At 48.6% G+C, this 14,103-nt stretch overlaps 5 protein-coding genes across 5 annotated transcripts; 2 read left to right on the top strand and 3 right to left on the bottom strand.

Annotated features, from left to right (window-relative positions):
- Window positions 1-123: 123 nt before the first annotated feature.
- Window positions 124-2,830, bottom strand: Aud_004548 (uncharacterized protein; the record flags this gene model as incomplete). Its single annotated transcript, XM_043289488.1, has 6 exons — window positions 124-964; window positions 1,003-1,377; window positions 1,483-1,859; window positions 1,959-2,016; window positions 2,087-2,410; window positions 2,490-2,830. 6 exons carry the CDS (start codon window positions 2,828-2,830, stop codon window positions 124-126), a joined length of 2,316 nt encoding a protein of 771 aa, XP_043145423.1.
- Window positions 2,831-3,102: 272 nt separating this feature from the next.
- On the bottom strand, window positions 3,103-4,551 carry Aud_004547 (uncharacterized protein; the record flags this gene model as incomplete). The annotated part of the gene is made up of 2 exons (XM_043289487.1): window positions 3,103-3,311; window positions 4,215-4,551. The coding sequence occupies 2 exons, from the start codon at window positions 4,549-4,551 to the stop codon at window positions 3,103-3,105; spliced, it is 546 nt and encodes a 181-aa protein (XP_043145422.1).
- Window positions 4,552-5,208: 657 nt separating this feature from the next.
- On the bottom strand, window positions 5,209-7,102 carry Aud_004546 (uncharacterized protein; the record flags this gene model as incomplete). The annotated part of the gene is made up of 8 exons (XM_043289486.1): window positions 5,209-5,297; window positions 5,383-5,431; window positions 5,553-5,770; window positions 5,846-5,912; window positions 6,006-6,293; window positions 6,381-6,466; window positions 6,533-6,596; window positions 6,701-7,102. The coding sequence occupies 8 exons, from the start codon at window positions 7,100-7,102 to the stop codon at window positions 5,209-5,211; spliced, it is 1,263 nt and encodes a 420-aa protein (XP_043145421.1).
- A 1,355-nt stretch (window positions 7,103-8,457) lies between these two features.
- Aud_004545 (uncharacterized protein) lies at window positions 8,458-9,995 on the top strand (the record flags this gene model as incomplete). Its single annotated transcript, XM_043289485.1, has 7 exons — window positions 8,458-8,841; window positions 8,925-8,988; window positions 9,069-9,154; window positions 9,214-9,459; window positions 9,564-9,800; window positions 9,892-9,946; window positions 9,991-9,995. The coding sequence occupies 7 exons, from the start codon at window positions 8,458-8,460 to the stop codon at window positions 9,993-9,995; spliced, it is 1,077 nt and encodes a 358-aa protein (XP_043145420.1).
- A 915-nt stretch (window positions 9,996-10,910) lies between these two features.
- Aud_004544 (uncharacterized protein) lies at window positions 10,911-12,510 on the top strand (the record flags this gene model as incomplete). The annotated part of the gene is made up of 6 exons (XM_043289484.1): window positions 10,911-11,318; window positions 11,426-11,489; window positions 11,563-11,648; window positions 11,747-12,031; window positions 12,098-12,164; window positions 12,248-12,510. 6 exons carry the CDS (start codon window positions 10,911-10,913, stop codon window positions 12,508-12,510), a joined length of 1,173 nt encoding a protein of 390 aa, XP_043145419.1.
- Window positions 12,511-14,103: the final 1,593 nt, after the last annotated feature.

Genomic DNA, 14,103 nt, shown 5'->3' with positions numbered 1-14,103 from the left:
ACTATGTTATGGCTAGCGGATTAGGATGGAGCTATTGAACCTAATTAATTAGATATTTGAGGGCACGAACATATTAAAAGAAGTTGGCACGCATGGATTGAATAACATAACAGAACGCTCCACTCAGGGTTCCATGCCACCAAAAAGATTAGGCCTGGGGTTTCCAAAAACAGGCATTGCGTCTCCAGCTGCATCTGCCACACTATCCTGCACTGCCTTCATAATCTCTGAAAGCGCATCCTCAACTGCATCCCGTGCTGCCTCCCGCACTGCTTTCTGGACCTCCGGCCCGGCCTGTAACTCTTGCAGTGCCGTCTGCAGTGCCGCATCTGCTATAGGCTGAATCGACTCCGTTGCATCTTGCACTGCCCCTTCCACTGCACCCTGCGCTGCCCTCTTGACATCGTCGTCATTCGGCGATGCTCCTCCCTTTTCCTCCTGCCACGCCATAGCATTTGCAGCGTCTTTTACTTTCCCAATTGCTGTCTGCTCGACATCCGGTACTGCATCCTGGACTGCCTTTTGAACCTCCTGTTCTGCATCCTTGACTTTCTGGACAGCCTTGTGCACTGCTTCCTTAAAATCCTGAGCTGCATCCTGTGCCTCCCCTGCTGCTTTCTGCTTGACTGCCAGCGTTGCATCCTGCACTGCCTTCTGCATTGCTTCGTCAACCTGCTCTGCTGCGAGAGCGATTGCGGCTGGCTCTTCCGCCGTTGCTGCCGCCTTGACCTCCAATACCAGGTTCGCGATGAGCGCCGCCGCGGCCATGGCTTTTGATGCTGCGTCCCCCGCTGCCCCCTGGAATGGCTTCCGCGCAGTGTCTTTCGCATTCTCCAGTTCTTTCTCAGGAGAAGCAACTGAGTCTTTAACGAACTGTGCTGCTCCTTCTCGTGCCTTTTTGATATCCCACATCACTTCCAGGAACGTCCGCACTGGGTCCCTGGCTGTCCTCCCCCATTGGCCACTGGGTCCTGTGCTGCCATCTTGATGCTTCGTACCCACTTATCTACTGCGGCCTGCGCTGCCGCCTCAACGTCCAGGAGTGCTGAACTCTCCCCTGCCTCCTGCAGGAGCTCCTTTGCAGCCTCCTGCCCTACCTCCTGCACTGCATCCTGTATTAATTCCTGCACTGCAGCCTGTGCCGCATCATGTGCTACTCCCTGTACTGTGTTCTCGACTTCCAGTGCCGCGTCCTGCAATGCCTTGTTCGCTGCCGTCGTTACTGCTTGTTTGACAGCCCGTGTCACGTCATTGAGAGGATTCACTCCGTCACCGTCATCATCACCATATAACTGTCTGATATCGGCTTCAATTTCCTCGTTCGACTTTCCCTGCGCCAAATCGTCTTGAATGACGCCGACAATTTTGAAAATGATCCTATGCAAAAGCAGAACCAGTGAGTAGCAGCTCTAGTGGAAAAACAAACTTGGTCAAAGATGGGGGTGAGTGATGTACGCTTTCACCTCGTCTATTCCCACTGACTGTAAACCGAACTTGCCTAAGTTTTCATCCCCCTTGGAGATCGCGGTTTCCAAGGCTCTCGCTATGATTCCGTCCTCGAAGAGGCCCTCTTCCAGGGCTTCGGTGAGGCCAGCAGTTATCATGCCGATTGGCAGCGCCAGGGCGACCGAAACCCCTACCATAAGGATTTGGAACGTCGAGATAGTTGTTACTTGGTTTCGCAAATTTGGGTCGTTTATAGAACACCCAATGGCAGCCCTGGCTCCTAATCCCAACATCGAACCAAACGCGGATCCAATGGAAGCTCCAATCGGCCCAGTGAGAGCAAAACCAACGATCGCGCCGGCTGTGACAAGAGTAGAATAGGTACACTCTGCCACGGCGCGCTTAGCCTCGTCCTGCAAAATGGTCAGTAAACGCAGAACATGGTACGATCAGTTTCTAAATTTGACCTCGTCACCCTCCAGCTCATCTATCCCAGCGATAGCATAACTTACAACTGGTATATCCTCTAGAAACCGCATGATAGGGCCTCGCAAGTCAAAAAGCCCTGCACTATCCATCGCACTCCGCATTAGAATGCATAGTACTTGGAATTCTCTCGAGAGAGAATATATGCACTTACGGATCATCCATGACGAATTTTCCGTCCTCGATGTGAACATATTGAGCAAATTCAATCTCAACGGAGTTGTAATGACCCTTTGGGTTATACTGCAGGAGGTCGGCGCACAAAACCCAGTTATTGTCAAGGTAGATATTTGTGGCGGTGCTAGCGAAGTCGCCACCTTCCTGTCTCTTGATAATTCCATTGTCGTTCACGAAATGTTCGTCCAACGGCAGCTCTGAATAATGGAGCTTACCGTCATGTCCAAGACAATAGCCACTGAGTACAGCCGTGTTGGGATCCAGCTTGAGCCCGAGCACACTACTATAGATGTCGTTCGGACTGTTGGGCACGGATTATTCATTCGTGATCAGCAAGAGGAATATCAAACTTAATAGTATTAATCATCTGCAGGACGTACGGGATCCTCTTTTTCAAAGTTCCCCTGTCATTGTCGATGAAAAGGTCGGGGCAAATCGACATTTCGTGACCACCCAGCTCATCTATGAGGGTGCCATACATGACTGTCCCTTTGAGTTGAAGAGTCCCGGGCTTCATTATATTTGTCCATCCAAGCCGCGAACCCATGAAGCAACCTGTGATATCGAACTTCCCGTCACTGGCAAGGCCGAGATTACGGTCGATGCTAATCTCACTGTACTTCCATTCGTCGTCGTCGCCGACTTTACACGTGGCGCATAAGGAGAGTGGGAGTCCCTCCTGTCTGAGGTAGATATCTCTAGACGCGGAGCCGAACACCATGTTGATCGTGCGATATTTTGATCCAGAGAGGGAAAGAACAGAAGCATAAGGGTTGGGCTGGGTAAAATCCAGTTGTTTTGAGCAGCGGCATAGCTTGCTTTTAAATTATTTAGACATGCGGACGTCCCGAAGACGTGGAGCTGAAAAAACACGAATACGCCATTTTCGACGTCCACTTAATCTTGTACTATTTCTTAAATAGTGAGATATTGGGCAAAAGTGAGGTTGGGCCGAAGTTCCATCGACACTAGTTAATCTATTTTGAAGCCATTTCAATACAGGCGCACAATGCCGACGCTGGTGGTCGCCGGTGCAATGTCCACGTCGCGGGGTTTCCCTACACGACCACACGAGGGGCTCAACCCGTTGGCAATGGAAGCACCTCGGAAGAGGGACCTCTGGTCGACAGTGCTTCCGGAAACCGGAGTCACCACGTACACTCTTTGCTCAAGGGCGGACTCACGCCTGGACTCCATATGCGCTACTCAGGACTACCTAATCGCCCCAGTGACTAATTAGTAGAATCCAAGGCGCTAAGGCCAACTACCCATGAATAGTACAAGTCAGATCACCGGAGGAATCGGCGGAAACGGAGATTTCCCGGCTATGGAAGCAATATTCCACGGCCCTTAATATGGGGAAGAAAGTTTATTTCTCATTGTTAAACGACTTCCAGACTTTGCTCAAGCGGAATATGATCAAATTCAGGACAATTCAACAGAATACTCCCCAGAGATTGTGGTTACCAACATGACAGGTGCAGAACCCATTTGCTTTGCGACGCTGGGAGGGGGAATAGGCAACTCTGGCAGAAAGTTTATTGCAAATCATCCAATCCGAGTCCTTATAGCTCCCACGACTACCTCATCTAGCATCCTGCAGCCATGCCATACCCGAAGTTGATTGAGGGACAATAGGTGTTAAAAACTTGTCAGGGGTTGTCCATTAACATCGATATAACCGTTATCGTCCTGCCTCCATTTATATGGCACAAATGTGTGATGTTAATAATTCCAGTCGTATAGAGATCTACACAAGTGGTCATCCTAACAGAACAGTTGTGGTTGGTTGGCTTTTAATTTGGGGATGTTCCTAGATTAGGTTAGATAAGCTTATTAGTTAGGGCATGCCTATGGCTAGCACTCGGCCCGTTGGAAACCACAAAGCAAAGGTGGTTTTGATAGAGCTGCTGGCTGAATGTTAAGAAAGTTTTGCCAGCGTCACTGTCGCTTTCGTTGTCGCTGGAAATCGGCTTGTCCTTTTTGCCCCCTTCTTCCTCTTCCGCGTCGTCCTCCTTGTCATCATCACTAATATCTTCCTAGTTATCGTCATCCGGATTGTCGATTCTACCACCTTTTGCAGGCTCGCCATCAGGGGTACGTACCATAATCTCCAGCCTCAATGTCCATATCCTTTGCGCTGGTCTCTTGCCCACCAGCGCCCTCACCTTCACCGTGCGCCGGCAAATGCTCAAAACGAAGCTCACTTTGCGCCGGGCCGATGGATAAAGGGCCTATACTAGAATCCAATAAATGGGCAGTTTCAAATTCCAAACGAATGGTAAGAAGCAGCGTCTTCCGTAGGCGCAGGAAATGCGCTTTGAGCAGCTGCGCTAACAATGCATGAGGCTCAGAAGAAGTTCGTGATGAGTAGGCGCCGCCGGAAGGAAATGTTCCTATATCTGTAATATCTGGCAAGGCGGACGGGGTGCGAAGGTCCATCTGCACTGTATTTTCCTGAGCGGGTGTTAGATCACAGTAAAAGAAGAGAAAGGCATCAAAAGAAGTTAGGGTGTAGGTATTTAGGGCTCTAATGTACTGTGCTTGTAGAAACTGAGTTGTTGAGGCCAGGATTGGCTGAATTATTGATGTTATGAAGAGTGGAGGAAGCTGACCGTATTAGTCCAATATATGCTTGAGAAGACCAACGGTCCTGCCTGCTGCTTCTCATAGTTAAATGGTACTCGACAGGTATAGTATAAGTCAAGCATCAGGCCGCAATCGAGATCTCTGTGCCGTACTCGTGCCAAAATTGTCAAAACCTAAGTTCCCTAGTGCTTATGCTTTTACTGTGTAATGGAACTTTGTTTCCACAGAATGGGCTCGTGCCGCACCGCCGCCATGTGCCGCCTCAACCACCGCGTGCTTCGGAATCAGGCGGAGCGGGTCCGATGCGGGGGATTGGCCGGCAGATCACATTTCCAAGATTCCAAGAAGGGGAAAAAAGAAAGAAGATATTTGACGGAACTTGTTTTCAAATTAGGTTTAGAATCGAGCGTAATCTGATGTATCAAACAGATCTTAATTCCTCTAGGCAAAGTACTGTCAACAGAAACCTATGGAAAACGCCCTTTGTGTGTCTCAGCCAAGCAAACAGATTTATTCGTCGTCGGGGATGGGCGTGGGATTCGTGCAGAAACGCATGACGCCCCGTCCGTACTCCTTCAGATAGTTGCCCAGGGAGGCGTCTGGTGTGGGTGTAAAAGTTAGTCAGCCTTGCGGTATTGACTTTGTTACCTTGAAGAGATAAACAAAGAGAAGAGAATATCTCACAGCTCTTGGCGTTATCATTGATTCTAACGCCCAGATAGAAAGGACGGTTCTGTAGAAGATTTCACATCAGTCGAGGGAAACCGAGACAGAATGCGGGAGGAACTTGATGCTGATCTAGTAAAAAGTCGTTGCGAAACTCGTAGTGGAAGGAATTGGGGTGTTCCTCTTACATCTTCAGGCGCACCCTTATCCAGCCAATCCCGGATTTCTTCCGCATCTTTGATGGTAGCATTGGGAGCGCTGGTCATTGACGAGATCGCTCCTCCGAAAGAGCTGAGGTCGGCTGAGGACATGGCTGCAACCGCCTCTCGGGCCTCCCGTATCTGTTCCAGGTCGGCCATCAGTTGGTCTCTCTGCCGAGTCTTGTCGGCTATCGCCTGCTTCGTCTCTTAACATTTCATTTGGTCAGTGTATGGCTCTGGGATGATCAAGGGCTGTGCTCGAGAAAGTGGAGAAGGCTCACTGCCGATTTGAATCATGAGGGCTGTGGTAGTCGCCAGTGACACACCGGCTACGAGTAGCCCACCAAGCTATTCGACATTGGTCAGAGGAGGCAAACATATCATCCATACAAGACAGAACTCCTTCATCCCGTAGGCTACTCAGGGGCGGGAGATGCTTACTGCGATGAGGGATCCGTATGGAGGGAAACAAGCAGCCAGCCCTTCCAGGATTGGCATCATGCCCTGCGAAACATGATTGACGGCTTGAAGATCCAGCTCCAACTGAGCGAGATCTCCTTGGAGATCGACGAGGTCCCCCAAGACTTTGGCAAGCTCGGCACTCAATTCCCCTTCCTTGCCCTTCGCCCACTTGACAAAGTCATCGATGAAGGTTTCCAAGGGACTGGAAACATTGTCTTTCAGCCGTGTGGTGATGTCAATGTTTACTTCCTTCAAGCCGTTCGCGGCCTGAAAGCCAGGAAAGACATCAGAAAGTCAGCGTCTATCGTAAGATGTCTTGGTCGGACTGGCCAATAGCAAAAGATTTATACATACTTTAATAACACCTTCGATTCTGGCCTTGCGGTCTTCGATTGACTTACTACTGTCGTCGCAGTACAAGGTATCCTGATTGTCAAATTCTGAAAGAAAAGGCAAGTGACCATCAGCAAAGGATACAACCACACCCAATTCCATGCAGCACCTACTTCTCATAACATTGTAGGACTGGAGAGCGGCATCCTGACTGTCGTCCACGACCGACTGGAATGACTGTTTCCAAGGTTCAGCCAATCTTGAGTTTTGGAATCGAGTTCAGGGGGACGACCAAATTGGATTGGGTTTTGGGGGTGGAGGTTAGCGGAGAGAGCCAGTACCCTTAACATCTCAACGAATTTCTCTGCCCAGTCGGTTTGCCAGCGCAAGTCAATCTGTTCAAGCTTTGCCTGCAGGCCGTCGAATCGGAGCCTGACGTCTCCTGCCGTGGCCGACGCTGCTTTGGCAGAAATCTCCAGAGAAGCTTGAAGCTCGGTTGCGGAGGAGGTTTCGGCCGCACCCCTCGCGAAGTCGGCCTTTTCTTTATCGGTCTTCAAAGGGAAATGAGCCTCGTGGTTTTCGATGAGGACTTTAAGATCAGCCTGAGTGAGACCCTTCGATGCCGCCTCGTAGACCCCGACCGCGGTAGGGTTGCTCCCAATCAGACTTTCGAATTTCTGGACGACCTCTTCATAGGAAGGGGGGGCATCCCCAGTCGAGTAGGCGGGAGGCGCAGTAGTCATGTTGATGGGTTCTATTCTCCTGTCACTGGAGGTTGACTGAAGGTAATGAAAATGCTGATGATGGCTGCAAGGAAAGCAGAATATCGATTGGGATTATGGGTAGTATCGGCAGCAAACTGAGGCAGTGTACACCTGTCTTATACTCATTGATTCAGCTAGATTTGAATCCTTTCGGTCGCGAGAACTTTTTTGTCGGTTGGCGCTGTGAAGAATGGTGCACTGATATCATGATTAATTGACAGCAAAGCCAGGCAGTGGTGATTCATGCAACGTGATGCAGCTGTGACCGGGTGCATACGGATGGATGATTGACGTAGAGGTTACCGCATTGAACTTGAAGGGCAGGGTGAAGCTGATCGGGGACCGACAGGGATTATTCTGTGAGCAATTATGATTGACAGTTCTGTTGATATTCGCCATGGTGAGATCAAGCTTGGAAATATAGTAGACGATCTAGACGGCGGGGCTTCCAACCTTCCCTTTCCCGCGGTGTCAGGGCCACTTTCCTATTGGATTATCGGCATCCGTCGATGGTTGAAACCTTCCAACGGTATCTACTTCGTCCCAGGTTGTCAATCAAGTTACCAGGTACATAGACGTGGAATGACTGCCTATTGGAAGCTCGAGTGCTCAGTACTCAAAGACATTTGAGCCTAAAACTTCTCCCTGACAGACTACAGCGTTAGACAAGGTCTAGATAACTCAATGCCAGGAATTTGTGCGGGCTATGGACGTCAACGTGTGGGACGCATAAGAAGGAATTATGGAGCCAGCCAGGTTTCATGGACGGAAACATGGAAGTATCGCCGAGAGCTTTTGGATATGATGCGGGTCGGGTTCCAGATAGGTACCAACCTAGCTGTTGAGTGATTTATTTTTCAGCTGGCTGCCCGCAAAGCCACCAAGCCACCACCATGTACGTACGTACTATCGAGTATGTGTACGAAGGCTTGTCGCTGCTGTGGAAATGATCTGTCAATTGCATTTTCGAGGGATTGATCCTTCCGGACCCACCATTACAACTCACTCCGGCATATGCATGCAAGACTGCAAACGGAAATTGAAAAGGTGACCTAATATAAGTGTAAACGACTTGAGTTTCTTTTGGGGTTTTGGTAACCATGCAGTGACTCGATGACAACACTCCACTCTCCTCCCTCTCTCCCAGCAACCCTATGTCCAATTCCAAGGTCAGTGGCTGCAGCGTCCGCAAAGAAAACTATAAATTGAGGGTTCATATATTCTTTTACGTTAATTGTAGTTCTAATCGCAATTGAGGAACCCCAGCAATCTTTTCAACAATAAATCAAGACTAATACTATCTTGCAACCCCTGCAACACTACGACAAACGAAAATGGTCCCAATCCAAGCTGAACAGCAGGCGAAGCTAGTCTCTTTGTTCAAAGAATCACTCGGCCAGGACGAATATACCAAACTCCTGAGTGGCGAGCCTTCCATCCAGAAGTACCTAGACGCTGGGAAACAAGTTTCTTTCGAGTCCATACTTCCACTACTGCGAATCTCAGGCCCAGCACAGTTCACTCCAGACCAAGAGAACCGCTACTGGAGTGCGTTGCAGACTGCCTTGGTTTCCAACGAGGAGACTGATTGGCAACAAATTGTGGACGATACAGTCGCCGCGATTAAGGACTATCGGAACCGAAAAAATGACGCCCGGAATCGCATTTTCGCACTAGTGGACAATGCCACATACGATAAGGAGGTTCGGGTGCATTGGGTGAGAGTTCCTTTCAAGGGTCGCCGCCTGTCAACACTCACTTCCAAGGATACTTGCTGATAGCGAGAAACCGAAATGGCCAGCGCACGTCGTATCTTCAGTATAATACTTCGTTCACCGCGGCGGCATTATCTTTCTTGACCGAGGGTGAGTGGTACATATCATCCACGAGAGCAGCGAATGTACATACGAGCTGAGGTTTACCCTTTACTCGTTCCACGCTGCAGATTTCGATGTCACCCTCATCCCTTACTGTGCAAATGACGAAGTGCCCGTGTGGATGCGGAAACTTGCCATTGCACGAGTTATCAACGTGAGTCAGACCCGAATCGAGGATCTATGTTTGTGATCTAGGGCGTTAATTATGTTTAGGATGCCGATAACAAGGAAGAGGTTAGCAACCTGATCGCGTCATACTGGAACACACTCATCGCCGATTTTCGCAAAGCTATGGCGGAGGCTAAACCACGATCAGCCTCAGTTTCCGACTCGGACACTTCGTACCCCAGGCTTACCTGTTACAATGTTGAACAACTACTGACCCCGGACATTTCCTCGGCTACTTGGCCTCTTCAAATGGCTACCAGCTTCTCGGGGCATGATTCTACTCGTCGAAAGGTACGATCACAAAACACCGTTGCATACTTACCTGCTCCTTCAACGTTTCGAAAAATGAGCGAAACTGACAACCTTTGGCTTCCTTGTTCTGTTTGGGGATATAGATTAGTGGGCTTCTCGCTATTGGCACCGAACAAGCCAAGATTAGCAGTCTTATCTTGAGTGCGGCCGAGCATGCGAGACAACAGAAGAAGTCCAATCCTTCCATCAACGAGTTAACTCTGGCCGAAGCTGTCGCGGTAGTCGAAGGTTACTTGCGGGATATGCGAGCGTTCTGGCAATTCAGGTCTTCGGATTTCCATGCCATCTACAGATGGCTGGAAGATGGGGCTGCCCTGGTGGTAAGATTCACACATCGTCCCTTTCTCTCTTACCTCCTCTCTCTCCTTGATAAGAATGTTCTGAAAGCACTAACCAGAGCATCCCTTTCAGGAAGTACCGGAAGTCCTTCGCTGGTGGCTAGAAAACGACGAAAAGAATCATCTTTGTAAGCAAAAGTTCAAGCCGTGCTATTGTCCCATGCTATGTTAGCTTAAGGGGAACCCGGTTCCATCTCTCGGTTTCATTGTTTCTAACGATTATGACAACGGTCGTGGGAGGGCCGAACAGACAGGACGATTGCAATGCAACTTCGGGGTTATTTCAAGATTCACAGCGAGTTTTATCCAGACTCTAGTATTCCGGAGGGCGAGCCTCCTGCGAAAGATAAGCCGGTGGTAACAATCGAAGACAAGGTCATCAAGGTTGATGGGAAAATAATAACAGATGAACAGCTTAGGGAGAACATAGAAAAGCTGGGTGAAGTGATTGGAAAGATCTAGAGCTCTATTCCATGCAAAGCATGACAGCAAAGGTGGCGGAATACAATCTGAGTGGCCGTCGGCATGGCAGGGGACTTTATCTTTCGTAATCGAGTATAGTAAGGATACAAATTTCATCTGCAGCCGACTTGTCGGTCGAGATCTACATCAGCTAGATTTGGCATAACGTCGATCTATGAATCTAGGTGGCAAACGCCTAGCACAGACCATCTCCCATGTCTATTGTATACTCAATCACATCCCACTAATGCACAGAGTGAAACATTTTTCATTTGTTGCAAACGGCATGCATGATGCATGATGCGGAAACACACGGTGGGGAAGAAATGAACAGCTGGCACCACTCCATGAATTGCCTTGGAGAGGAATCCATACCGGAGATCGTCTACGTAGGAATATGTCATCACACCTTGCAGCCCATGAGATCATATCATGATTGTGGCAGGCGGAGCTCTAGAGACTTTTTGCTTCTCTTTGGTCTTGGATGCTATAAGAATGGGTTCGGTTGACCCTCCACACGCTTTCTCCATAATTCCAACCTCATCCGAGAAAAGTAGTAAAAGCTAGATCTTGAGCAGCTCTTGAAAACTTCAACACTGAGCCTTTCCCTTACTTGTCACGTTTGGAATCATGTCGCTCCACAGCCCGCCGCCTCAGTATGGCACGGACAAGTCCCCTCCGTCCTACGATGAGCTTATGGCACGCGTCGAAGCCGAAGTCGGGAAAGATCCGACCCCAGAAAAATATCTTCAAGTTGTCGGAAGCTTGAATGACCAAGAAATTGACATCCTAGCCGATAGCTCAGGAGAGGGATTCCCTCCTGTCGAAAGCGAAGAAGACCTGAAGGCGCTGAAGCGAACCTTGGCACGGGAAATGCAGAGTGATTTCCTCAAGGCCAGCGCTAAGGCCAGCGCCACAGAGGCCACAGAGGCCGCTGTGCGACTCTATCGGATTTTTGATAAGATCCTTCAAAAGATCATAGAGCTAGATGCAATTGAGGTTTCAGGGTTCGAGCCAGAGATGAGGGGGTACCTTCTGGTATGTTGTTAATTGAGCCACATCTAAATCTGTGTCTCTTCCTTTACGCCTCCCAATTGTCCATTTTGATGGTGATTTGGTCCTGATCTTGTTGCTGGCAAAACAAGGAATACGACGCGATTCTTCAGCTGGCAGGTCGGGTTGCCTTAGACATGGAGCCCCTGGGTGAACGTGAGTGATTTTTTGTCTGTTCTTTGTCACGATGACCCGCATCCTTGATCGAAAACTCAATGCTTCTATATAGACTTCGATAAAATGCTTTTGCCAGTATGCTACAACGACAAGGTCTCCAAGGAAGCCAAAAGACAGCTGGTGGACAACTTCCTCAAGGTAAGTCAAACTGAGAAGGCAACTTCTGGCGAGAGAGTTTTACCTTACCCCTCTTGTAGTAGAGGGATAAGATAACCCTTCAGCTAATTTGCTTTCAGGACACAGCGCAACAGGAAAAGGACGCTAGAGAGGCACAAAAGCGAATCAGAGAGTTAAAGGAAAATTTCAACAGATTTGTCGCCAAATTCGACGATTGGGGGAAGGATAAAGAGGGAGAGCTCCTGGAAGAGATCAAACAACTTCAAAGAGATATCCAGGGCCTCCGTCAGGACATTCTGAAGGTTGAAAAAGAGATTGAAGACCTGCAATTCGTCATGAAATTGGTTTCCAGCTTGTCGCTCATTGGCTTACTCTTCGGTGGCTGGACCGCCCTGATCATCGGGGTAAGATCCACGAAATAATAAGGGCCTTTGGTATCCTGTCACTTGCTAACACCGGGGCACGTACAGTTGGTAGGCGTGATTGGGGTTGCAGCAACGGCCGCAGCCATCTCAGCGAAGCAAGAGAAGATCAAGCGTCAGTCTTTGCATAGCCTCCTCTGAACTCTTGCAACTTTGCAGTCATTACAGAAGACTAACCGGAGTAACCCGAAATAACAGGATTGAATAAAGAGATTTTAGCCAAGGAGGGCAAGATCCAAGAAAAGGAACAAGAGATCAAACTTATCCAGGAAGCCCGGTCAATGCTGACCACCTTGCGGGACTCGAATCTCGACACCATCTCGGCCGATATCCTTCTCGTGGATAATTTCTGGCAGAGAATGAGAGCGGACACCTTCGCTCTCCTTGATTACGTGGAAGACGGTACAGCGGTGAGAAACAGTTTTCCTTCTCTGCGGGTCTTGCTGAAGTCCGGTGATTAATTGGAACGATGCAGTTCGAGTACATTGAGGATGTTATGGAATATGGTATCGAGACTTGTATGTTCCCCCGCCCATCTTGTTTCTACTAGAGTCGCTGTAGAGGGAATCATTCTAGCTAAGCGCTTCTTCGGGATAGACAAGGATCTCGGAGTATATGTTGCAGATTACGGTCGAAATGTGCTCGGCAGCCTAGAGAGAGAGAAAAAAAAGAAATCCACTTAAGGCCGGGGATGCCCTATGGAGGCGATTCTTCCCCTGAAATACTGCTGTGCTCTGTTACATTGGGCTTGGAAGAATTTTTACACGAGAGCGTGCTCCTCGGCGACAGACTACTGTTTCCATCAAGCAAGATTGGCAATCTATATAATGTGCTTCTGGATTCAACTATACCATGTCTAAATGGACATTGCGCTTATTACATGGAGAACTCTCGAGTCTTGACAAAAAAATACAGGACTTGCTTCTTGCAGCTTGTGCCGCTATCCTTTTCTTGCCGTCCCTCAGTAATCCTCACGTGAGAGTGTGACACAGAGCATGGCCCCTATGTATGTTGTTTTCGTTGGGACTTTTGTCCAACTACCCCAGGACCAGCCAAAGACACTTGCGATTCAAAAAGGCGCCATATGGGTTTCCATTGATGATGGCCGAATTAAAGCGACTGACTGAATAGATGGATTATGAATAGGGTGTAAGTTGCTGATCAATATGGAGAGACGACTGAAGAATATAGCGCTGATGGAAGATGGAATATGGATAGGTTGTAAGTTGCTGATCACTACTGGAGACATGAGTTGAAGATTACAGCGCTGAGGGAGATGAAACATGAATATAATGTTAGTTGCTGATCGACACTACAGCGATGAGTTGAACCTTCGAATATTATATGACTGACTTATCTACTCTACTAATCTTCCGAGTTTCCAAGGTTGGGGACCTTTTGGACCACCTGGACTCTCCGGTGTAAGCGACACTCTGGGTTTCAGGATGTCGTTAGATGTCTAGATTTCTATGGTTAGGTGTGAATTTTTTTTTTTTTTTTTTCTCTTGTCTTGGTATAGGTTTTCCCTATAAGTTAGGTTTCCCTGTACTATTATGCGAATGCAGAGACTTAGTGATCACGTACATTTTCCAATTTTCAACGGCTCTGTTGTACCTTTCATCAGTAGCTGGAGCTCTCTTTTTGTGGCATATCTCATTCTCATTCTTTTTTGTATCTTGCTAGTACTCTCTGGTAAACCATGTAATTCACCAAGCTTACAGAAGTCATTAACCTTTCTCCGCCTTTCCTCAGATAGCACTGAGTCTCTATCACGTGACATGGTTGATTTTTGTATAGGATCGCACTTGAAGTTGTTTCTTGAGGATGTGTAACTCGAAGGGGTAAAAAAGGTGATGGACAAACAGGTTGAGTGCCCCTATTTAACTTCACAAAAATCCGACTGGGTTGTCTAGCTCACCCACTCGCTCACCCGCGCTCTGGACGACATCACCTAAATCATCCACACTCACCCTGCGACTTGGCGGCGCTCACCCATAAAGCAGCAACTTCCAAAGGGCTCATTTCCAAGTCGTCCGCGTTCAATAGGTGGCTTA

Source organism: Aspergillus udagawae, assembly GCF_001078395.1.
Source record: "Aspergillus udagawae IFM 46973 DNA, scaffold_3, whole genome shotgun sequence".
Classification (NCBI taxonomy): domain Eukaryota; kingdom Fungi; phylum Ascomycota; class Eurotiomycetes; order Eurotiales; family Aspergillaceae; genus Aspergillus; species Aspergillus udagawae.
The sequence above is the reverse complement of the archived record's forward strand: the minus strand, read 5'-3'. Positions and strand labels throughout refer to the sequence as shown.